This window comes from Stegodyphus dumicola, chromosome 10 (assembly GCF_044657685.1).
Source record: "Stegodyphus dumicola isolate Sdum_Otavi_A_Nest chromosome 10, ASM4465768v1".
NCBI lineage: Eukaryota > Metazoa > Arthropoda > Arachnida > Araneae > Eresidae > Stegodyphus > Stegodyphus dumicola.
The window spans coordinates 40,984,693-41,010,946 of NC_140777.1; the positions used below are offsets into that span (position 1 = coordinate 40,984,693).

Here is a 26,254-nt window from a genome sequence, read left to right on the forward strand (position 1 = left end):
GCTTCTGCATACCCACTATATTATGAAAATTTTTACTTTGCCATATTTTATCATTCCTTAAAAGTTGTAATCCTCAGTTCTGTTTTACCTTTTCTATAGACGTGCCAAGGGAGGGGGGACTTACAATTTTGTGTTATACTAAATTGATTGCAGCTGAATACATTATTTGGCCCTCAAAACTGTCAGCACTTGGTGTGGCGTTGACTCCACAAGCTGCTGATAGGTAGTTTGACGTAACTGGTACCAAGTACTCACCAACCGGTCCTGTAATTCTCGCAAATTGTGAGGAGGTAGTGTGGCAGCACGAATTGGTTTTCCTAGTGGGACCACAAATGCCCTATTGGATTAATGTCATGACAATTTGGAAGCGAAGACATGGATTGAAAGTTACTGTAATGTTCCTTGAAACACTCCCTGACGATTTGACCCTTATGACACAATGCATTATCGTGTTGGTAAACACCATCCTTCCGCCGGAAATATTGTTGTCATGAATGAGTAAACCTGGTGTACAACGATGTTCATGTAACGCACAGCCATCAGGGATTGTTCTATGGGGATTATGGATCCTAATATGCTCCATGAAAACATTGCCCACATCATAAGAATCCCACCACCGGCTTGTCTCCGTCCAACTGTGTGTTCTGAAGCCAGCGTTTCGTTTGAAAATCAATCTCCCGTCAATATGATGAATCCGAAAATGTGATTCGTCGGACCATACAACTTTCTTTCATTCTTCTGATGCCCAATTCTGATGTTTCTTGGCCCATTGCAGATGCAGCCTGCGATGACATGCCGTCGGTATAGGGACATACTTTGGCCTCCTACTGTATAGTGTGTTGAGAAACACTGTCTGGTCGCCAATGTTGCAGCTGGTGGTGATTTCGGCTGTTGTAGCTTTTCGGTCATGGCGAACAGCGCTTAGCAATTTCCGCTCTCCTCTGGAATCAATGTGCCATTGACGACAGACTGCTGGTGGGCGACTTGTTTTGATGGTTATTACAACAAAATTACAGCCTTTTTGTTGGCTAAAAAAAAAAAAAAGGTTTTATTTAGTAAGTTGCATGATATGTTGTCTATTTTATGTTTTAATATTTCCTTTCAGCTGTTCTTTTAAATTACTTGTCACTTACCAAAAGCGTGTATATGCCGTATTTACTCAAAATTAACATCCCTTATATTTTAAAGATGAATTTAAAGAAATAAAAATGTAGGTGGATATTTGATGAGAGCTTGGTTCTGTTTAAAATTCATTCGTTTCTGATTAGAATGAAAGGCAAGCTGCCTAACTGAATGTAATATTTTACTATGGTAAAGGGGGAAAAAAAAGGAAAAGAAAAAACTAATGATATGTTATTACCAGTTTGTTTTCAGGCATATCAGTTAGCAGAATAATGAATAAAGGCTTAAATTGAAATACCTTAACTGTACATGGCTATTACATACCTGCCAACTTTTACGAATTTTTCGTAATTTTTACGAAAATGCGTTTGTCTTTACGATTTTATGATCGTAATCCATTTTTTACGACTTTTTTCCTTTTTCAAGTGTTTTTAGTGATTTTTGTCGAAATTTTAGAATTTTTCACCAATTCAGCGATTTTTGCCAATTGCATCGTGTTTTATCGCCAACTACCGACTACTTCGAATCCAGTAACCTGCAGTTTCTCCCAACTCGCCGCTTAACCAGCTAATCCAATGCGCTGAACTTGTTTCTTTTCCCACACTTTTCTTTGTGGGCGCCAAAATCTCCCCTGCTTATCCAAATTCTTAATGATCTTTTGAAAGAATTTTATACTAAGTTTGTAAAACCGTCCGTTGTGAAAAACAATGTGTTGATTCGTGTTGCCTATAATAGTTTGGCAAATCAAAAGGATGACAATGATCTTATAATTGGAAATACTTGTAAATTCTTTGAAAGATCATGAGAAAAAAGAATTTTTTCAGTGTGTTAGAAAGTACTTTTCCTCAGCGTGTGATTACATTGTAAGGAAGTTTCCTTTGCAAAATGAAGTTCTTTTAAATGCTGAAGTGGCAAATTTGAAACAAATTGGAAATTCATCTTTTGAAAAGATTCGTTTTTTTATTGATAAATTTCCATTTTTGTTAACAATTAAAGAAAATGAATGCCATAATGATGCTTTAGATGAACTACAGAACCCATTGTCTGCTGCACAGTTTGAAGACTTTGCCAGTTCTAGAGAAGATAGACTTGATGTCCTCGTTGGTACCATAAAAAGAATAAAAAGAGCTGATGGAACACCAAAATATGATAAACTAGCAAGAGTTTTATGTGCTATTCTCGTAATTCCACACAGTAATGCTGAATGCGAGAGAGTCTTCAGTGATGTAAAGAAAAACAAAACTATGTTTCGTTCTTCAATTTCACCAAAAAGTCTAGAAAACATTTTAATTGCTAAATGTTATGAGGAAACTAATTGTTATGACAGGAAATTTTCCAAAGAATTTTTGGCTAAAGCCAAAAAATGCACTCTAAATTCATTGCAATAATTTTTTTGTGTAACATTAAGTTCTTGTTTTATGTTTCCTAATAAATTTTTTAGTTACTACTTTATTGAGATTTACTAATGTAAGTACAATTTTCTTTTTTCTATTTGTATAAATTGTTATTTTTTTTAATATCAAAGCATGATATTAATTCTTCGTGTTCTACTGAATTTTGGAGAAATCTTCTGAATTTTTATCTTTAGAGGTTGGCAGGTATGCTATTATAATAACTGGTAGTCACGCTGTTAGTATGTAGAGTAATTACTTGTGTGCTTTATTTAGTATTTAAACGATGTACTTATTCAACATAATATAATTATTTATTACTGTAGATTTACCAGAAAGCGTGTCATTTTAATAGTGGAAAATTATTTTGATAATATATTTATCACCTATAGGAGCTCTCAGCCCAATGAGCAATTTTTAAAATGGTGTAGTATAATTCAGAATAAATAAATGATTATTTTTTGTGATGGCCATTATTCTTAAGTGTTGCTGTTAGATGACTCTCTGTAAAGCATTTAGGAACATTTCAGTTGTAATTCCTGAATGGTAATGGCAAATGTTACATTTCAGCATGTCCTAGTAGTGGTGTTTGTTAGTCTCGGTACGTATGAGATTTTAAGTAGCCCCATGACCAAAATTCTGAAGGTTTTCAAGGCTTAGGAGATCTTGGAGGCCATTTATGCTCAAAAGAGTTAATGAGATGTTTTTCCCCTCATACTGTTATGACAATAGTTACTTGGCAGAAGGCAGTGGTGGGAGAAATCATTCCCTTTTTGCATGAATTTACATTAAGAAGGACATGTATCATTTATAAGTGAGGGATAATGCTGTATCTTAAAATATGCTGTGTATCAAGCTTGTCCAATCTGTAAGACTTTGCGGGCCACTTTGGAAATGCGCTTATTCCAATGAGCTACATTCCATATATAAATTTTTTAGGTGAAATCTAAAATGCGGAATGCAATTATTATAGTTATTATTATTAATAATAAATAATATGACAGATAAACATTTATGATTGATGCGTAAATAATTATAACAATAATAATCTGTTAAACAGTCGAATAATTTTGTATTTGCCATAATCAGCACGATAGTTGTTTCTGTCTTTTTTTTTTTTTTTTTACATTTGCCATAATCAGCGCGATAGTTGTTTCTCTCTTTCTTTCGCTTAGTTTTTTTTTTTTTTTTTCAAGTAAAGTTCGGTACTTCCATTTGCCCATCTTAATTGATATTGCAGTTTTTGGTAATTAAGGTCATCCATGATTTTTGTCAATTCAGCCTTGGATTGGACATCCCTTCTGTATAATACCAATACCCTTGCACGGAACAGGAACAGTTTGGAATGCACAACTATGCAGTTCCTAGAAGGAGAAAAGGAATAATAGTAATGAAAGTTTAAGGTTTTTCTCTCTCTTTAACTGCATGCCTTTGTGATGCAATGCAAAGCACTTCCAGTTAGCAGTCGAAAAGCATGGAGTTTGAGTTCCAGGGAGTGCATAGATTTTTTTTTCTTTTTTTTTTTCTGTTCCTGCTGGGAAATAACTAACCTCTCTATAAGTGAAGCTATGAACCTGTACATGCTATGGCTTTAACACATCCAGAATGGTTTCCACTAATGTGTGTAAATTTTCTGTCACCAAGATATTTAATGTCTGTGTGCTTTCATTAAGCGTGCAGTGCACTTTTTCTATCCTCAGGACATTTAACAACCCATCTGCATTGTACTCCTTTTGCAGGAAAAACCAAATTACAAATTCTGGTCACATAGTGAAATTGATTGTGAATTGAATGACCCCAAAAAACCATGGAATATAAACTTCCATATTTAACCCTTTTATATAGCATGCCTCAATGACAGAATCTTTCTTTGGGGACAGCACACTAACAAAATGCACGGTCTTGTGGGGATGAGCAATTTGCCCTGCTAATAAGCCTAACTTTGAAAAAAAAAATTCAGATTAAATTTGTGGTCCAATTCTTCCAGTTTTTGGTATAATTTGAGAACAAACACTAAGGTGGTTATCAGAATTAATTTTAAAACTGGAGTGAACACTTGGTCAGGGTTAAGAAGAAAACATGCTTGCTGCATGACAGCATTAACAAACTGTGTTCCGTTATCATTGATTAGCCTCTGAGACAATATATATCATATGAAGACCTTTTGATATTATTCAGAATTATATATATTGATATTCTTTGATATTATTCAGAATTATATAATATTTGTGATATTATTTCAGAATTCTTTCTCTTCCATGTATTGATACTACTAGTTGAGTTTCCTCTGATTCAGATTCTGCATAATAACAATGCAAAACTCTTTGATTCATTATATAATCTTGTCTGGTCCAATGAGAAAATTTTCAATGGTTATTGTACAAACTTCACATGGTTGAACACAGGGCATGACAACTTATCTTCTATAAAATTGTCTCTGTCTGAGCACACCTGGGGTTTGCCGTTTGATTTTAAGCAAGATTTCAAGGTAAAATTTTAAAACTAATGTAGAATGAGAAGATTAGCATACAGAAAAAAAAAAAAAAAAAAAAAAAAGACATAGAATTTTTTTTTTCAAGCAATTCCTTTTTATACCCTAAAAAAATGTGGAAGATTTCTTTGAAAAATGAGGGTCTTAAAAAACTAAGATGGCTAAAATATATGGGTTGGTTTGCGTTGAGCTGCCATCTACTATAAATCCTTTTTCATTAACCTATAAATCCTTTTTAGTAACCAGAGTAACTTTTTAGCAGAGTAACCTATAAATCCTTTTTCATTAAATTTTTCTGTACGTACAGAAGAAAATTTTTAGGTGTGTCCTGACAGGGCACACTGTGCTGCAAAGGGTTAACAGAGAATAGAATTTTCCCTTTAGTTTTCAGGCTTCCTTCATTTTTCTCTTAATCAGAACGTATTGAATTCTGCATTGCTTTCTGGACGCTTGGGTGTTTTGAAAATGTCATCACTAAAGTTAAATTTCTGCTTAGGGTTGTCATGGAAATTTCGTGCATTATTTGGAAGGTCTAAAACAATTTCAACACTGCGTAAAAAACTCAGTTCCTAAAAGTGTTCTGTTATCTTTTGCTGTATGTAATCCAAATAAAATTATTTGGAATGCTTGTCTTTCAATATCCACTTGGGTGTTTTGTCAGCTAGCTGAAGTGGGTTGTTCCACTCACTCCAGTAATCCAAAAAAATGTTCTTCATAATCTGATCTGCCAGAATCAAATTTTTTAATTGCTCAAACGTCGTGACTTTTGATTCTTTAAGCTACTTATTGAAATAGTTTTGTAAGTCAAAATAAAAATGTCTCCAAGTGTTTTGTGGTTTTTTTCCCTTGTGTTTGGAAAACAGTTGTCTGAAGTGCTTTAACCCGTTCAGGACCAGTGTTGCGTATGCAAGACGCAATGATCCACTCTTACCATCCTAGCGTCTGATACGCGAAGAATTCTGATCAATCCCTTGAGCTCAGCATCGCGTATACATAACTTGAAAATGGAATGACTTTTTGAGTTTTTAAATTCCAGTAAATGGTTTTAATTAGTAATGGTTTTCACATCGGTTAAGTCGTGGCTTTTGGCCTTCATATATGGGCATCAGTTTTTGTTCTGTGCTTCTGGTTTTGATAAATTTAGTGATGTAAACAAACTGGGAATCACAGCTCTTTAAGTTAAAGAGACACCGGTGTGTTTATTTATTTATTTTTTTGTCTTCGTTTTTATTATTTGGATTTTTCATTATTAGAATGTGGGATACGCATCTAGTTTGAATATAGTGGGTGTAACATCACCGAACTTTCGTGAAGGAAAACCTCAGACCAGTTGGCCTTTTTTATATTTATTTTAAAACTCAACATTGACTTTCTTGGTTAATTAAAAAGTAACTTTATAGCATTATTACAGAGGAAAGATATCAGCTTTTCCGATGCGATGCGTGACACATCTTACTTGTTTGGCATAAGCTTGGCGAAAAAAGCTGTCATTCTCTTGTTTTGAATTCTCGTTTTGAATTACTTCATGCGCAGCAGAATTATTAAATTGAAATTTAATTACCTGCAGATAATTATTGCTTAATTTTCTTTCACATTTCCTATTTGTAATTTTGTTTTCATTCGTATAGTATTTCTTTTTCATGCTTATAGTTTTAATTTTAGTATTTCGTATGTTTCATTCATTTCTATTAATGTGATATTCTTTATATTAATATATATTAATAATTAGTATATTAAGTACGTACCTTCAAAAATTGAGGTCATTTTATTAAAATGCTGTTTTTATATGACTTTTTTTTTTTTGTAAAAATTGGCTTAACTGCTGAAAATGTGTGGGCCAGTGCCGATGTTCCATTTTATTGGAGTTCGATCCCGTGGCTGCACTTCGTTCTTTGCGTGCTGGTCCTCAAGGGGTTAAGAGAATTTGTTTAATTTTCTTATCACCCTTAAGCATCATCAGAAAATTCTTTTGTAATTAGTCTTTATCGATTGTGAGAAGACCAACATCCATTTTGTAATTTGTATCCTCAGAAGGGTAATTGCCTTTCAAACAAATGCAGAAATAAACTAATGCTGTTTTAGGATCAAAATTAGGAATTGTTCAGTAACTCGGGCATTTCTGCATCTACAGAAGAAGATATCGTTGCAGACACTGCTCTGTTACCAATTGATTCTAGGTTGTAATTTAAATTTCTCCAATTCAAACAACCATTTATGATCTTTCTCTCTCTGTCAGCAGTTCTGTTTCCATATCTTTCCTATCATTTATGATACAGTTCAAACACTCATTTGTAAACTCTGCAATATACATGGGATTAATAATAACAGCATTACTTTGCTCATGAATTCTAAAATTTTCCTGTATCACAACACCTAGTGTCTCTGCTAATTCAATTAAATGCTGTTTCTACCCTTTCGTTAAGTATGCAATGTTTAAATGAAATTTGATAAATTTCCTCAAAATGTACAGCTGCGACTTTTAGTATGCCAACATAATATAGGGTTTAAAATATTTTTACATGGATTTAGCACACATCAAACAGACATAATCAAAAACAAAATGTAAAACAAAATAATGAATCATTTTACCACACTTTCATTTGATTTTCTGAAATGACATATAAAATACCGTTCTCAGACCATAAATTATTGCGGAATACTTTCAGTAATTTGCATTAGTGCAAAATGTAGCTACTTGACTATATTTCTATAGTACTTTTTCTGTTGTTCTGTTTTCAAAACAAAACTAAGAATCATTAATTTTTTTATTATATTTGATATCCCCCCCCCACTGCTTCATATCAAAACTTGTATGGAATAAAATACTTGAACTTTATACAAAATATTCATTCTGATGCTAAAGCAAAGTTTAAAGTTTAAAGAAATTAAACATTTAGCAGTAGTAGCAATGAAAGCTCCCTGAGATATGTTGTGCAGACATTGAAGACAATAAAAGATTTTGAACTTAACCAATTTATTAACAATATAATAAAGAATAAAAACACAGAAAATAAATGTCAACAATATTAGAGTCTTAGGAAAAATATAATATAATCATCATTCATCAAACAATATTTTTACCTGGTCTCCAAAACACTGGCATTCTATACAAACAAAAATGCCCTAAACAGTAATTATGCGGCCTAAAAATAAAGCTGGCTACACATTTAATAAGTTCATGATCAATGGTCAAGAAAAACACCTGAAAATTTAAATGAAGTTCTTGAAAACACTTAAAACTGGCCTAACTCCGTTTGCACAAGGAATCGCCGTTCACGTATTTTTAATTCCGCCTTCGTTGAAGAACATGGATGCCACCCATGGTAGCTTCACTCAAATGGTAGCTTCTGGAACCATCATCTCGCAAACCGGAATCAAGGCATTTTTATTCACCAGACTGCATGCATCCTTTTGAAGGGGCTGGAAACCTCTCACTCACTTGCCGGGAAACCAGGAACTAGAAGGGTTGAGCCAGAGCAACGCGAGATACTTATAGCAGAAGTAGGAATGACGTCATCTCACGGCAACCAATCAGCTATCAGCACGAATCGGCTTTTCAGATGACGTAACATCATGTTTCGTTTTTGCATCTCAATTAGGTTGAAACAGTCCGTTCTCAATGCAAACAGAGGCAGCAAGAAAAAGAAGTAGAAGTAACTACTATATTACATTAAAATAAGGACTAAACTAAATAAATATTTCAAGGAGGAGAGATGATGCAGTAAAAGGTTTAAAAATAAGCTATATTTTCCAACAAATGCCCCCCACATCATCATCTCCGACCTGAAATAAAAACCGAATGCCAGTATCTTTACAAAATTCAAAACAAGAATAAATAAATATCACAATTTCATTCAGAAATTTTTAAGAAAATTTTTCTTTGGGAAAATCTTATCCCATTATTCAAAAATTTTACCGTAGCAAGAAAGTCCAACATGTTACAAAACAATACAAAGACATATATATGATCACACGCTCAATACTTTTACCCAGGGCCCTGGTCACTCATACAACATTCTACACTATACAATTTTACATTTACCTAATATCCATCATATATGACTTATAACATATTTTTCAAATTAACAAAACTCTTAATTTAAATACACACAAAAACAAATTTCATAAGAAAATTGTTTCACAAAATGTTACCAGGTTATGCTTAGTCAGCGGTTTTGTCATGGGATCAGCCAGATTATCTTTACTTGGGACATATTTTAAATCAAAAATTTCCCTGTTCAATAGATCACGAATGAAAAATAGTTTCACATCTATATGTTTTGTCCTTGAGTTTTCAATGGGTGATTTTGTAAAACATATAGCAGCCATGTTATCAGCAAACAATATTGGCCTCGAAACATAGTTACTTGCAATTTTAAACTCAATGCATTCATCCAAAATGTTTTTAAACCAAACTAATTCTTTTGCTGATTCAGTCATGGAGATAAATTCAGCCTCCATAGTAGATAAACTCACTCCCCTTTCTTTAAATGTATGCCAAGATACAGGTGATTCTCCCAACAAAGCTATTTGTCCACCAATAGACACCATATCATCCCTGCTTGAAGCAAAATCCGAATCTGAATATATATTGAGCTTCAGTTCCTTGCATACCAGCTTGAGTTTGTGCTGTCTGGTATTGGAAATGTACCCTAAAAGTTTAAGTAATCCTTCCCAGTGAAACTTACCAAGATTGCTTTGGAACTGAGAAAATATATTAACAGCATAAGCTATATCCGGACGAGTACGATTGCAAAGAAACGAGAGACATCCCAAAACATTTCTATAAGGATAATTCATCATTTCAGTCGTTTCTTCTTGTGTACTGGGACTTTGAGACTTTGAGTATTTCACACCTTTAACTATTGGAAGGGAAGTAATTTGTATTTTGAAAGACTTAAATCGATCAACTATGTCTTCTATATATAATTGCTGATGAATTAAAACACTATTGTTCTCATATTCAAACTCCACACCTAGAAGCTTTCTTGTTTTACCTAAAATTTTCAAATCAAAATGTGAACTCAGGACTTTTAATATCCTTTTGGCCTGAACTTCACTTTTCCCAAACACAACTATATCATCAACATAAACCAACAGAATGACAAAATCTTTAAAACGATAGACACAATTACACCACTCAAACTTGATAAACCCTAGGTTACATAGTGTTCTATCCAACTCGTAGTACCATAATCGGCCACTCTGATGCAAACCATACAAGGCTCTATCTAAGCGACACACAAAAGTTTCTTTATCTTGCTCCACAAAACCCTGAGGTTGGGACATGTAAATTTCCTCTGATAACGGAGCATAGAGATAGGCACTTTTCACGTCACATTGTATATTTGCCCATCCAAGGTGTGCAACTAAAAGGGAGAAAAAGAGCCTTATCACTGAAAAGTTGACTACAGGAGAGTAGGTTTCATCATAGGTATCATATTTAATTTGCCGATAACCCTGAACCACTAAACGAGCTTTAAAACGAACAATGTTTCCAAATTCGTCACGTTTAATGTTGAAAATCCACCTGCAACCTAGTGGAGTCTTGTCTTTAGGAAGTGGAACAAGATGCCATACCTTATGCTTTCGCATGTTGGCCATTTCCTCTTCCATTGCCTCTATCCATTTAAGCTTTTCTGCAGATTTCATTGCCTGGTTATAAGTGTTTGGAATTGAAACATCTAGTCAGCTATCTCTGGTATACAACATTGAAGGAGTACCAGTTGGGTCGATTTCACCACTATAAGTATTGCTTCCCTTGAAATCAAACAAGGTAGGATCATACTGAATATTATGTTCAGTGCAATATCTTTCTACATCATTTGGTGATCGTAGTCTTTGATTAGACCCCCTCTCAAAATAATACACATCCGTACGAGTGCCGTCTGGCCTTGGAACAGGTTTACGAAGCCAAGTTACTTGTCTCAATGTAGATTGAGTATCAGTGCCAATTGTAGAAGAAGGTACATTGGTATCGGTTCTTTCCTCTATTTCAGGAAAATAGCCAACTGGAGTGTCAGTAGATTGGAACTCTACCCTTTCTTCAGATTCCAAATCAGGAAGGGTGCCCAGTGTAGCTCCACTGCCATTTTTCTGCATTCCAATCGACTCTTTAAAAGTAGCATTTAGGGTTTCTACTACCTTTTGCTCATTTTCCAACCAAATCTTGTACCCTTTTGTTCGTACACTGTACCCAATCAATCGGCCCTTTGTTGCCTTTGGATCAAGTTTAGAATTTCTTTTAGCCTTTGGAATTCCCACATAGGCAATCGTTCCAAATGCCTTAAGATGACGTACTAATGGTTTCCGCTTAGTGTATAATTCAAATGGGGTTCTATCTTGGCCCTTATGACAGATTCTATTAAATGAATATGCAAAATACATTACTGCATCTGACCAAAATTCGGAACTCATTCCACTATCGTGCAAGATTGCACGTATATTATTGAGAGCTGTTTGATTAAATCTCTCACAAACTCCATTCTGTTCTGGAGTGTAGACATCTGTAAATTCGTGCTTTACACCATTTTTATTACAATATGACCTGAATTGATCATTATCATATTCTCGCCCATTGTCAGTCCTAAAGTATTTCAACTTAAGGTTCAAGGATCTTTCCGCACGTGCTATATGCCTTTCAAATACTTCAAACACCTGACTTTTCTCCACAATGGGGTACACTACCACGTAACGAGAATATTCGTCAATAAAGGAAACGAAATAACGTTCACCATTCCTAACTGGAATGTTAATAGGTCCCCATATATCAGAGAAAACCCTTTCAAGCGGTCTCTTTACTTTAATACCTTCTAAGGGTCTATAGGAGATTCGTCTTTGCTTATTGATTTGGCAATGTTCACAAAACAAATTAGGTGAGTGCTTTAACACAGGAAGACCTCGAGCTGAATGTCTCTTACTAGTCCTGACAATAGTATCATAATTTATATGACCAAACCGACCATGCCATAATTCACTATTATTATGCTGAACTGTGGATGCCTCAAATTTTACAGATTTGCCCCCCTTTTTGATTATTTTCGGGAACACATGATAATTACTTCCTATCAACTTAGCTTTGTACAAAGTTGAATTCTCATCATCAGTAACTTTAATTTGCCCATTTTTACCATAAAATCTTGCTTCATTGATATCCACCCTAGGTCCAGATATTAAATTTTGTCTCAGTTCAGGTGAATATAACACATCTTTAAGCAAAATAATCGTATCCCCAAATTTCATTTTAACAGTACCCTTCCCATGAATTGGAAAAGTTACCCCATCAATAGCTACTAGCATAGTCTCATTTTTCACAGAAGAAAAAGTATCAAACAATTCACGATTTTTACAAAAATGATGAGATGCAGCCGTATCAAAAATCCAACTATCGTCATTTTCTTCCACATTGTTAACATTGGCTTGAGCTATAAAATGGGACTGTGCATGGGAATTATTTTTACTTTTACTCAACTTGGGTTTATTCTTACACTTAGAAGATGTTTTATTACTACTAGATACAGCTGAGGAAACAGAAGAAGCAGGTGAGGGTGATCTGGAAAAATTACCTCTCATTCTACAGTATTTTTGAATATGACCTGGACGACCACATTTATAACACTTGAGCCCTTTAATCTGCTTAAATTTGGGTTCACAGTGAGTACTTTGAACTTCTATAGTCTTATTGGAGTTTTCCCTATCTATCTCTCTTAAATTAAGACGCGTTTCCTCTGCTAGAATTTCAAGTTCAACATTTTTAAAAATGAACTTTTCATCTGGCCACCTCAAAATATTCTGAACTACTTGATCAAATTTATCTGGAAGGAACCTAAGAAACTGGAAACATATATATACGTCTCTTACAGCCTGATTAATATCAGCTAACTGTTCAGTTACGCGTTTTAATCTAGAAGAAAAGAAACTAATACTTTCATTTGGCTTGATTTTGCAATTTAAGAACTCTGAAAACAGGGACATATGTCTTGACCGATAATCTGGCTGGAAATATTTGGCAAGCATGTTCCATGCCACTACCGGGTCATCAATTTCACATATCAAATTTCTATATTCAGGGCTTACATTCATATAAATTAACGATAATGGCAATCGACTTCTATTTTCATAGTCGGCAATAATTTCTTTTGTAATACCCTTAACATCATTTAAATCAGGACATTTTTCAATACCTTTAACCAAAAGCCATGCATTTTTTTCATTTAAGACAAACTTCATATCTTTAGACCATGTAAAATAATTACATGCATCAAGTTTAGCAATATTATGCATGACACTAACAGTAGCCATATTTGAATTTTAACAAAAACCGCCCCCAATCTCTTAAGTCCTAAATTAACTTTAAACTTCAAAAGTCTGCACTAAAAATAACTCAGGAGCTGGTGGCCCATAACCAAAATGATGCTAAAGCAAAGTTTAAAGAAATTAAACATTTAGCAGTAGTAGCAATGAAAGCTCCCTGAGATATGTTGTGCAGACATTGAAGACAATAAAAGATTTTGAACTTAACCAATTTATTAACAATATAATAAAGAATAAAAACACAGAAAATAAATGTCAACAACATTAGAGTCTTAGGAAAAATATAATATAATCATCATTCATCAAACAATATTTTTACCTGGTCTCCAAAACACTGGCATTCTATACAAACAAAAATGCCCTAAACAGTAATTATGCGGCCTAAAAATAAAGCTGGCTACACATTTAATAAGTTCATGATCAATAGTCAAGAAAAACACCTGAAAATTTAAATGAAGTTCTTGAAAACACTTAAAACCGGCCTAACTCCGTTTGCACAAGGAATCGCCGTTCACGTATTTTTAATTCCGCCTTCATTGAAGAACATGGATGCCACCCACGGCAGTCACTCGAATGGTAGCCTCTGGAACCATCATCTCGCAAACCGGAATCAAGGCATTTTTATTCACCGGACTGCATGCATCCTTTTGAAGGGGCTGGAAACCGCTCACTCACTTGCCAGGAAACCAGGAACTAGAAGGGTTGAGCCAGAGCAACCTGAGATACTTATAGCAAAGTAGGAATGACGTCATCTCACGGCAACCAATCAGCTATCGGCACGAATCGGCTTTTCAGATGACGTAACATCATGTTTCGTTTTTGCATCTCAATTAGGTTGAAACAGTCCGTTCTCAATGCAAACAGTGGCAGCAAGAAAAAGAAGTAGAAGTAACTACTATATTACATTAAAATAAGGACTAAACTAAATAAATACTTCAAGGAGGAGAGATGATGCAGTAAAAGGTTTAAAAATAAGCTATATTTTCCAACAAATTCAAATATTATTTTCCTAAAATATCCAAAGTAGCATATGCACTCACAAAATTCCTGATTTAAATTTCAGCAGTACTTCAAAATTTATCCTTCGGTACTAAAGGAGCTCGTATGCAACGGAACTCTTAAGATAAGATCAGGATGATCACACTTAATATAAAAGAATTCAAATTCAATGGCGCATTTAACTGATTCAAATGATCAGTGAAAATGAAATTAGGCCAGTGTGACCAGAATTCTTATACAGTCAAAAGTCGTTAATCCGGACTCGTCGGGACTTCGGCGATTCCGGATTATCGATTTTTCCGGATTATAGATCATCAGTTTAAATCTCGTAAGATGGCATGCAGAAATTCTAAAATTAAAAATATGAAACCGTAATTTATGAAATAAAGAACAATTATGATCTAAAGGGTATCAAAATTTGCAAAAAGAAAAAGCTTAATATTTATTTGTTTACTTTATTAAACATTTCTTTCAATGTAAGTTGTTTAAGTTTTGCTTCGTTTCATGTGATAATACTTTCTCTTTAATTGTATTAAACAGACATAATTTCTTGTTCAGTTACAAAGTTCCGCTGTTCAAGTCCTATAATTGCTGTCTCGAGAACACCGACTAATTTGTCAATCGAAATTTTTTCGTTTTCACTAACCTCTGTCACTTTCTTCGCTATCGGAAGCGAATTATAATGACGAGGAACTTGTTTTAAATCATATCAAAGACGGAGTACATCGAGATGAAATACTAATTTGGTAAGGAATTATAAGCCAAATAAAATAAAAACATCTGCCCTGAAGATAAGGATAGTGTTGACAGATCAACTTCCAATTCATTACGCGCCCGCTGCGGCGTTCCCCCCGCCGAGCAGCGTGAAATTGATAAACAGATTTCGAATTTCAAAACATACTTTCGCTTTAGATCCTTTACATATTAACAAATATATATCGGAAATTCTTTTTGGTATAATCGAAAGTTCAAGCTTACTTTTATAAAGCTTCTCTAACAGTCTGCAAAAAATAATAAGCCAGATCAAATTCGAAGATTAAGGAACAACACAATCATCAACATTAACTGAAATAGATAATTAGATAATTTTAGCTTATACGTCCATTATACATAAAACGTGCACGCGAAAACGTATTCTGCACTTGCACACACTCATATGCGCAGTCGTAAAAGGTCTTACGCGCACGCGTAAACGCCTATGTGCATGTGTCAACGCGGCAAAACAAAATTTGTTCAAGGCAAACCAGAAAAGTGAGACCAGAATTCTTACCTTTTCTTTTAGTTCCGAATTTAATTAGAAATCATCAAACGTTAAATTTTACTTATCTACAACATATCCATAGACTCTCGATCATCATCATTTTTGAATTTTATGATTTATATGGGGATTTTTGGCCCCATAATTGAGCTGCCGGTTTATAGCAGGAAGGTTCATTTATGTATTTCAAACATATAAACACTCGACAGAAGGATCTTTAAAGTATTTTCTTTTAAACATAATGTAAAAATTACAAGCATAGCATTTACAGCTCAAAGTGGTTTACACAGAGTTATAGCATGGCACTTCCATTCACTACAGTTGTTCTTTTATTAGCTGTTCACCAATGGCAGCGCAGTGTAAATTAAAACTTATTGGGGGGAGGAGGAAAATTAATAGCTCCCTCCCATTTTGTTCTAACAGGGTTCGTACAATCCTTAAAAGTCCTTAACTTTGGACAAAATCAGGAGAAGATCCTTAATTTTAATTATCTGAAATTTCTGTCTAATGTTACGTCTAATGTGACTAATGTTACGATTGCCATTTTGAGTGTGAATTAGCATTTTGGAGGTTATAATTTGTTTTTATTTCTAATATAAATGATGTAATACTCGAGGTTCTAAGCAAGAAGTGAAACATAAGCATAGTGAAATTAATTTTTTCTGATAAAGAACTCTTAAACAATTTTTCGCTTTTGGGGATGTGAATTCTTATATTAAGCGGTTCTAAATTTCGCAACTTATCAATATTTTGGTGATTTTAAGATCAGTTGCTGTAGAAAATTTTTAATTCTGAGATCTGAGAATTTTTTGACAATTTTTTTTTAAACATCGTAATATTGATAAATTTCATTAAATATTGGCAATATATTGAAATTATATTTAAAAAATAACATTAAAATAAAACATTTTTATTCTTTGCTGTCATATTATAAAATTTCATTTTGGCAACTTATTACGCAATATTTTGAATCTGAAAATAAACAAGGTATAATGCTATAAAGCACAATTTACAAAACAGCTCTTAGCAAAAGCAAAATTAGTTATGTAATTAATTAAAAATGTCTTCTTTTTAATTTTTTCATAGTAAGAGTTTTTCCCATGTAATTGTTTCAGAGTATTTAGAATTCTTAGAATATGCATCAGTTTTCTCTATAAAATTCATTTTGCACTTTTACCCTCCCCCTTTTTTTCCAAATTATTTCTGACCTTTTGCTGTTACAGAATTCTTTAGGATTTTAGACATTGCAGCTTCGAAAGTTTAGAAGGATTTGAAGGCAAGATTTATAGAGCCACGATCCTAGAAGATTTGAGAAATATGTGACAAAATGAAAATTGTCTCCATGGTATCAACACAAAATGGATGTATTTTACAGAAAGTTTGCAATGAGTTTCTTACGTTATGGAGAACATCTGGAAGAACAATGAAAACATGATACAGTACAAAGTCCGTAATCCGGACATACATTATCCGGAATGATCTATAATCTGGACCTCAAAGCCACAAACTTTTTTTTGTATGCTTTATGCATGTGCGTTTAGCACAAAAAAACAAAGCAACTTAAACAACTTACATTGAAAGAAATGTGTTTAATAAACAAATAAATATTAAGCTTTTTTTTTTTTTTTTTTTTTTTTTGTAAATTATGATACCCTTTAGGTCATAATTTCTCTTCATGCACAATGCGTTTTGCACAAAAAACGAAGCAAACGACTTGCATTGAAAAAAAATCTTTAATAAAGTAAACAAATAAATATTAAGCTTTTTTTTTTTTTTTTTTGGTAAATTTTGATACCCTTTAGACCATAATTGCTCTTTATTTCATAAATTACGGTTTAATATTTTTAATTGTATAATTTATGCATGCTATCTTACCAGATTTAAATTGATGCTCTGTAATCCAGAAAAACCCCTAATCCAAAATCGCCGAAGTCCTGACGAGTCCGGATTACGGACTTTTTACTGTATTTGAATGTTTTAGTTCTGATACTAGAATCTTAACATGTTTATCTTCCCTTTATTTTCTCTACTTTTCACTAGACACAAGCATGGAAAATATCAAAAATGCTTCTAATCTTATCACATGGGCAGGCATTATAGAAAAGGAGTTTTTTTATTTAAAAAAGAAATTGGAAACTTACAATTTAAAAGATTAATCTAACATGTCTTAATCCACCATACACATAGCTGCACTAGGCATTTTTCCACTTGATGCAATCTCTGTGAATCCTAAATTCTGTTGCCTAGGGCATTTTTCAATGCTTCTAATGCCAGCTCTAAATTCTGAAAGTTTTGCCATTTCTAGATTTTGTTGTTCGGTGTGTTACACAATTCTAAAACTTCTGCCACATTAGCTCTGTAACTGGCCTTTACCATATATATTTCATATTTTTTCTGAATATTCATATTACTAAAGTAAAATTAGCCGCTTTTTCTGTACATGCATTTTGTGTTTTTTAGAATAACAGAAATCCTTAATTAAATTCGAACATGCCTTTATGTTTTAAATATTTTTTTTAAATAAAAGCCTTATTTATAAGAGGCTTATTTAACCCTTTGTCTGATATTGTAGTTACTTTGAGTCATAGCGATAATATGCTTCACGTCTCTGTCTGTGTGTGTGTGTGTGTGGGGAGGACTATTTAACTTAATGACTCAGATCAAGTAAACCCTCATAGATACATTGTGGAGAAGTTGAGCACGCAGAAATTAGCAAGAACATTGGTTTGCATAATGAGACAAATCTCTAATTGTTAGAAAAGATGCTTAAAGAGAAGGAAATCGATATAAACTAGCCAAAATGTCTGAGAAGGCTTCAAATTAAAATGACAGATAAATATTTTGTTGAGTGTTGTTGTTACAAAATATAAATGTTTTGTAGCTTTTAATGTGTAATTATCCTAATATCGTTTAAGAATCAATGTTATAAATTACATATATTTTAAACCAAATTTTTTTTTAGATTTTGATTTTAATAGGGCTTTTTTAACAAATTGTTAAAAAATAAAATTTAAGAGTGGCCTTGTAAATCCATAATGACTAAGGTTATTAAACTACCTAATTTAATTATTGATAACTAACTGTTTACCCTTAAATATTATCTCTACATATTAAAGTGAGTTATTGCCTTTCATTAATACTCACTGTGGTCTCAAAATAAAAAACAAAAATTCAAGTAAAACTTATTCTTTGCATCTAGTGAGACTTAAAATAATACAAAACAACTCATCACCTCTGGTGCTTTAATGGCTTATTGAGACCTTAAAGTATATTAACTGGGTTACAACGTTTGGAACTCTACACAAAACATCAAGACACTAACTGCATCAAACAGAGCCTGACAATCTTGCCTCATCAGGCCTTTCAGGTTTGTTCGAATCAGCATGTCTCTCTCTTTACAATCAGCAGCGGTGACAACATTCAGTCTTTTGTTATAAATCATGCTGATTATGATCTTACTTCTTATTTTAACTTATACCATTTGACACAAAATCTACCTGCTATTTATGAAACCTCTAGACTGATTAAGTATGTGACAAAATGAGGCATAAAAAAAGTCAACATAAAGCTAACTGTTAGCAAAATGTAAATGTCACTTATCTTCTTTCAAATATGTCCAACTATTATAAGTGTAGAATATTTCATGTTACTTGATAAATTGCATAAAGTTTTTTTATTCTCAAACTTATTAATAATTATGTTGATTAATTCATGTTTAGTAATAATGCATACTACTTAAGGATTTATTTTATTTTTAGGGTGGTATTACAGAAGTGAAATTGAGGCATAGATAATATTTTTAATTGAATGTATTCAGTTCCCATTGGCTCATAAGTCCTTAATTTTTTTCATTAATGGTCTTTAAAAGTACTTAATTTCCGTGTGCAGAAATGTGTACGAACCCTGTCTATTATTGCATTTTAATATGTTTGCCATTTTATTCTCAGTTAACATCAAATTGACCTGCAAATTTGCAAAAAGATGTAAGAACTGAAATCAGATATATAGAGCAAAATTAGTTTTGAACCTTTTACAAGCTCTATGTATTGTAAATAAAAGTGTTCAGTGTTTCATGAGTACTCCGTATTCATGATGTCTCTTTTTGAAAGTGTATATTTGTGAGCATCTTCTGCGTTAAGCATGCAAAAGTAAAATAAAATGAAAAATTTTCTTGAATGTTGCTTTTTGCAGTTTGTGTATTGACTAATTTAGTAAGTAAAAAATAAACGTAACATTCAAATTAAATTCAATTAATGTCTTTTGGGTTAGGTATAAATATTATTTTTTCAAATGTGTTAATAATATAGCCTCTGTTATAAAAGATGTACTAAATTGTATCTGAAATTGTTTATGTATATATATTAAATTCTATCTCCATCTTTTGCATTATTTTTTTAGCAAAATGTAGCTCTTGTTACATCTTAAGTGGTCCAAGTGGCCTAAAAGTTTTAATGTTGGATGTCTGTGGTCCAGAGCTGTATCTGTTCTGGAAAATTTATTGCATCACTTTACTTAAAAAGTACTTAATTATGTTTTGTATGCCCAGTAACATTTTTAAAATTAGAGCAGTTAAGTGCTGAATTTAAATTTGATTTTGTCATGTCAAAACATGACCCTATTCATGATGTCTCTTTTTGAAAGTGTATATTTGTGAGCACCTTCTTCTACATTTTGCATTGAGAAGTATTTTTAAAATTCTGGCAAGTAAATGCTTTTTTCTTTCCTTTCTCATGTACATAAACTGATGGTAATCAAACAGTTAATTTTTATTTGTTTTTGCTTTTTTATGAATTTTATAGATGTTGATGTGAATGAGAATGAAGTAAAAGATCAGCAAAAATCTCCAACCCAGCAGAAATCCTCAAATCAGCAGAAATCTCCAAACAAAAATCGTTCAAAGAAAAAATCAAGTGCAGGTCCTAAAAGCTCTAAAAGCGGAGTAAGTTTTATGTTACTAGACTTGCTTTCCTTATTTCTTTACTTATTTTTTAATTTTATTTCAATTTAGAGAAGATTTACCATGATAAATGCATAATTGCAATGTTTAAATATTTAGTGTTATTGTTCCTATTGTTAAGTGTTTTTAATCTGGTATATTTGTTAGACTAGATTAATTAGTGGCTGAATGCACTAATTTCATGAATTTTCTACTTCGTGGAGGATTTTGAATCCATCAAAAGCATGACTTTTGTGGTCATGTTGAATTTACTGACAGTTGTTTAACTTCTGGAAAGCAGTAGTTTTTTTTTTTTTTTTTTTTTTTTTTTTTTTAATGAATAATTTATCTAGACCTGTGGTTAAAAAAAATGAAGTAGGTAGGTAAGATCATCTTCCAGATTAGAACAATTTTGGTCATGTTATATTTTGCAATGAAAAAGTTCTAGTTTTGTTTAAATATGAAAGTAGAAATTTACATTTAAGAACTTATATGCTTAGATCAAATTTTATATGGTCATCCAAAAATCTAATGAATTATACCTTTTTTTTTTTAATATTGGCCCTATGGGGGCTAAAGTTTAATTTTTTCATGTGATGATATGTAATAAATTTTTTAGTTTTTGGTAAAAAGTGTCATCATTAAAATTTTCATAATCTAAAAGCCTGCTGTATTTGCTTCATATCTTAAACTGGAATGATAGGTTTATGACCAGCTACTCGTAAAATATTTAAATGAAGCCTTTTTTAAACATCCTGTATGTGTATTTATTTTGAAACTTATCTTACATTTGTCTTAATTTCAAATAATGAATTAAATGATAAATCTGAACTGTTGCTGAATATAAAGAAACACATATTAAGGGCTCCAGCTCTGCTTTAGTTAGCATAGATTTTGAATAAAACTATTGCTTTCATGGGCAATTAGACACAATTCCTTTTTCTTCAGGAGCAAAAAATTTTTTTCAAACTAAGGTTGCCTTTGGGGATAGGTTTATTTTAAATTTTATTTTGTGTTGTTCTTCCATTTCAAAGATGCAAATTTTTGTTGTTTGAAAATTCTTAAAAATATAAATTTCATATCAAAATCACATGGCAGACAGTGTAAATACAGAAACTCTAGGTTGAGGGATAAAGTCCTTGATTGCAGAATCTATTTTAAAATGTGTGATTTATAAAAGTCGTGAGTTTTATTAATACATTGTAAGCTTACGATCTTTTTAAGGGGAATATTAATTTTCTTTTGAGAAAAAATAAAATGGTGTTTGGCAACAATAGTTTTTAAAAAAATTGTGTGAGTTTTTCAAAGAAGTTTTTTTAAAGTTTTAGAAGTTTATGCACCTCAGAATAAGAGGTTAAATTTATCAAGACAAAAGTTTAAAGACTCCTATTCTACAGAATTTCCATACATTAAAATATCTAAAGCTTCTGTAAATCATGCACTGGCAATGAAGACTTCAGTTGCGCATAGTCTAAAAGGTGATGATTATAAATGGCATGTATTTTCTTAAAGGTAAATGCAATTTAGTGCCATATAATCAAGAGAAATATAAAATTTCTTGGTGAAAGACTTGAAACTGATGTTAAGAGCCAAATACTATTTAATTTGTTTTTTATTAAACACAACTTTCCAATTTCAGTTTGTAACAATTCCAAGCAGTTTTTAACTGCAGTGTTTCTGTATTCTGATATAGCGTTAAAAATACCTTATTGAAATGCAATCTGTAAAAGAATTTCTATTATTAAAAAAAAGTAAAAAAAAAAAAAAAAAAAGTATGGAAGCTCTTGAAGGCATTCTCACTAAAAAAGGAAAACATAGACAAATGAAGAATTGTGCTATAGAAAAAGTTTATCTAATTCAGAACTTAAACTTTCTATAAATCTTTACGTTCTTAATTTTAAAATGAATTATAAGTATCTTTTTTGATGATTATACAAGGTGTGCCCATAAGGTAATCGGACAGTTTCATATAAATAAGAAAAAGATTACTAACCTTCAAATAACTTTCCAAATAATTGTCAGAGAAGTTTTAAACATTTCTTCAGGTCATCAAAACACAGCTTACAGGCACATCGGAACTAACTGTTCACAAAATGCATATAGCATTTGAAGTTGAAAGGGTGCTTTGGTTCATCTCCATCACTTTTACTTCCACCAATAAAGCAGTTGTGTCACTCATACACTTGTGCTCTTGATAATGATGCATCACCATATACTGCTCGAATTGTCTCCAACATTTTGGTAGCACATTTATCTAATTTGTAACAAAATTTAATGTTATGACATTATTTCACCTCAAAGCAAAATTTTTTGTACAATTTCTCCTCCATAAATGAAGGTATTTAACCTGGCTTTAACAAGAGTCGAGATATCACTCTTTCTAAACTGTATATATATATTTCTTGTCGTTATCAGGAATTAATTTTTTTTCCTTTGTAGAAATCAGAATCCAAAAACTTCAGAGATATATGTGGTTTATGGATTCTAATTTCGCCTGCAATTATTTGTGATTTCAAGTTATTTGCTTTAATAATGTAGGAATACATTTAGGAATAAAGTGAGTAATAAAATGAAAATTTTTTTAAATATGCATATAGTTTACTAAAAGTATTTTTAATTTTTCAGTTTTTATACTTATGTATTTTAACTGTTAATTAAAAAAAATAGGCCTTGCAGACACACAGTCATAAAAATGCCGTTTGCATGTTGACTATTGACAAATTTTGCTGTAGATTGGAGTCTGCATACATTCCCATGTAATATCTGTATCTTGGTTTTCAGGAAGGAATTTATAACATATATAAATATTGATTAGTAAAATCCTCACTAAAGCATTTATATTTTATAGTTTCTTTGCTTAGCTGCATGAAATGGCATTTTATGTATGTCTTTTTTTTTTTTTTTTTTTGTGTGTGTGTGTGTGTGTGTGTGTGATGATGTAGAGCGAGTAGCTCGCGGGGACATTTTTGATAGATCACAGGAAGCGCACATGACAACTGCTTATTTCTCTTGCACAACTGCTGTTGCCAGCCTTATCTCATGGTTAATTGTATACAATGTGAGGTTGTGAACGTTATGTTTTTCATGTGTATATGAGACATTTGCTAATTTGCATAGTTTGATTTAAGCATTGGTACTAAACCAGGTCTGTTCTAATGATGGCGTGTTCAAGCAAAAACTTAAGACTTCCATTCAGAACGGGAAACCTAAAAACCTAAATTAAACCTTTAAAGCATAAGTATGTACATTTACTGTGCTATGCAAGTCTATCAGTTGGGAAGAATGGGAATGTCAAAAATCACTTCAAAATCATTCACACAGTGATTGAAAAAGATTTCCCACTGAAATTTGCTCTAAAAAAAGAAAATGTAAGGCAGCTCAAATCTAAACTTAATGCTCAACAATAAACTTTTTTAAAATCATTAAACAATAAAGGAGCAACTAAGGCGTCATTCTGAGTTTTAAATATTATTGCACAGAGTAAGAAACTATAGGAAGGCGGTGAAATAATCAAAACTGTATTTTTAGAAGCTGCAGATGTATTATTTGATAGTTTCAAGAATAAAATTGAGATAATGTCTGCTATCAAATCTGTACAGCTTTCTGCAAATACAGAAATGAGAAGGTTATGAGTTCTAATGTTATTCACAACTTAAAACTGACTTTGATCACTGGAGCTGTTTCTTCTGCAACTTGACGAATCGACTCGTATAGTTAACACAGCTCAGTTGGCCATTTTTGCAAAAATGGTTTTTGATAATTTTGAAATAAGAGAGGAACTGATAGAGGTTATACCATTAATAGGACACAATACAGGACAGGACATATTTTTATTCGCTAAAGATCTTATTAACTCTGAAAATATTCCTATAAAAAGTTGGTGGGCTTAGCAACAGATGGAGTTCTGTGTCACTGTGAGGAAAGTTTTTAAGTATGATGTAATGAAAACAGTCATAAAAATATTAAACAAAGTTAGAGCATCTACAAATGAGAAACGTTTGTTCAGAGCTCTGACTGATGAACTAGATTGCTAGTATGGTGATCAAGTGCTTCATATGGAAGTTTGTCGGTTGAGTGGAGGCAGAGTTTTACAGCGTTTCCAAGAGTTGCTCCTTGCCTTAGTAGAATTTTTGAAAGAACAAGGCAAATCCTTTCGTGAACTAGAAAATCCGGTCTGGCTACAGAATTTTGCTTTTCTTGCAGATATCGCCGAAATGCTAATAATTAACTTGTAGCTTGAAGGTAGGGATTGCGGGATATTGGCATTTGTCACTCTGCGAGACTAAACTGCACTGTGAGACCCCTCACCCCGCAGAACTAGGCACAGAGGTTCAACATCTGTACTCACACCTTGGAGAGAGGAAAAAATCTCTTTTGCAGCATCGGTCGTTGATTATAAACTTGTTACCTGCCAGTTGCTCAGGTTACCCGTCGCATAGGGCATACCCAGCATACCCAGGCTGTCAGCGTAGGCTACTAGAGTCCTCAGCTCTAAAACTTGCCAGATCCACGGGCAGGCCAGTAAGTGACCTTTCCAGGGACTCCGGAATAAACTATGTTAGTAATTTGTATACCCCCATGGCCGAGACTGCCTAGCTTCAGATTCTAGCCAGTAGCTTCTCAGAGTTCTCTATATCGACCCAAGATAGGTAGGTATAAAGGTAGTGATAAAGATATTGGCAGAACAGTTTTTCTCCAAAAAGCTGAAACTGTGGGATAAAAATATCATCCAAGGTGAATGCAAACACATTGCTTGTTTAAGAAAACCCTTGAAAAGAAAGGGTCTTAAACACCTCTTTAAAACAGCAAACAATAGGTAGAAATTATTTCAGATTTTAGAAGTTTTACAAACACTTCCAAGATTTCGGAAGGATTTCAGTTGTTGTACAGTTTGTCAAATTGCCTTTTATAGAGATTAATGTTGAAATGCTATGGAACAAGCAATCATACTTTTAAACTCTGCCAACTGTGGTTCTCATATGCACATAATACGCTTAATTGGTGTTGAAATTTAAATCATTTTCGTGTCTCTTACCAGACTACATTCCTGCCAAGTTTCATGACTTTGGCTCAATTTCTTCTGGGTTCATATATTTTTTGTGACAGAGTGTATTAAAAAAAATGCAGTCCTTACTTTGTGCTTAATCAACATATTTGTGTTATTAATAATAGTGATAGGTTAGCTGCAAAGAGGGGGAACCATGCATTTAATTTTTTTCACTTGATACCTTTTTTCTTGTTTAAATGCATATTTTACACATTTTATTTTCATTACTCACCATTTTATGACTTTTAACAATATACATCTGAAAACTAAATATATTACTTAAAATTCTCTTTTTGTATGAAAAATTTGGAAACGGGGATCTACACACAGTCCTATGTTACATTCCTTGCACTCGTAATAACTCATTTGCCGTTTTGGAGGACTTTTGCGGGAATGTGAACAAACGAAGCATCGTCGTCTCATTTTCTTATCAGTCTCTTCTGAACAAAGTTTTGGAAAATGTCTTTCAGTTAATCTTTCAGAATCAATATCTGAAATATTTTGCATCGTTCCTGCTATTTCATGCTCCTTAAACATTTTTGATGCTTCGACATTGCAACAGTAAAAACAGAAAGAATTCACGTCTAACAAGATCTAATTATTTTCTAAAAAACTGAACTGCAAACCGAAATACCCAACGCTTTAGCGAAAATAAAACTTCTCTACTTACAATAAACAACTGCCACGTGCGAATAAA

At 32.7% G+C, this 26,254-nt stretch overlaps 1 protein-coding gene across 5 annotated transcripts in view; it reads left to right on the forward strand.

Moving 5' to 3' along the window:
* LOC118201423 (uncharacterized) overlaps positions 1-26,254 on the forward strand; it is a 204,816-nt gene that overhangs the window by 40,212 nt on the left and 138,350 nt on the right. For all 5 annotated transcript variants that reach the window (XM_085824882.1, XM_085824880.1, XM_085824884.1 and 2 more), the window contains one exon: positions 20,374-20,513. In XM_085824882.1, the coding sequence (XP_085681008.1) occupies positions 20,374-20,513 (140 nt within the window). The remainder of the gene's footprint in view (positions 1-20,373; positions 20,514-26,254) is intronic.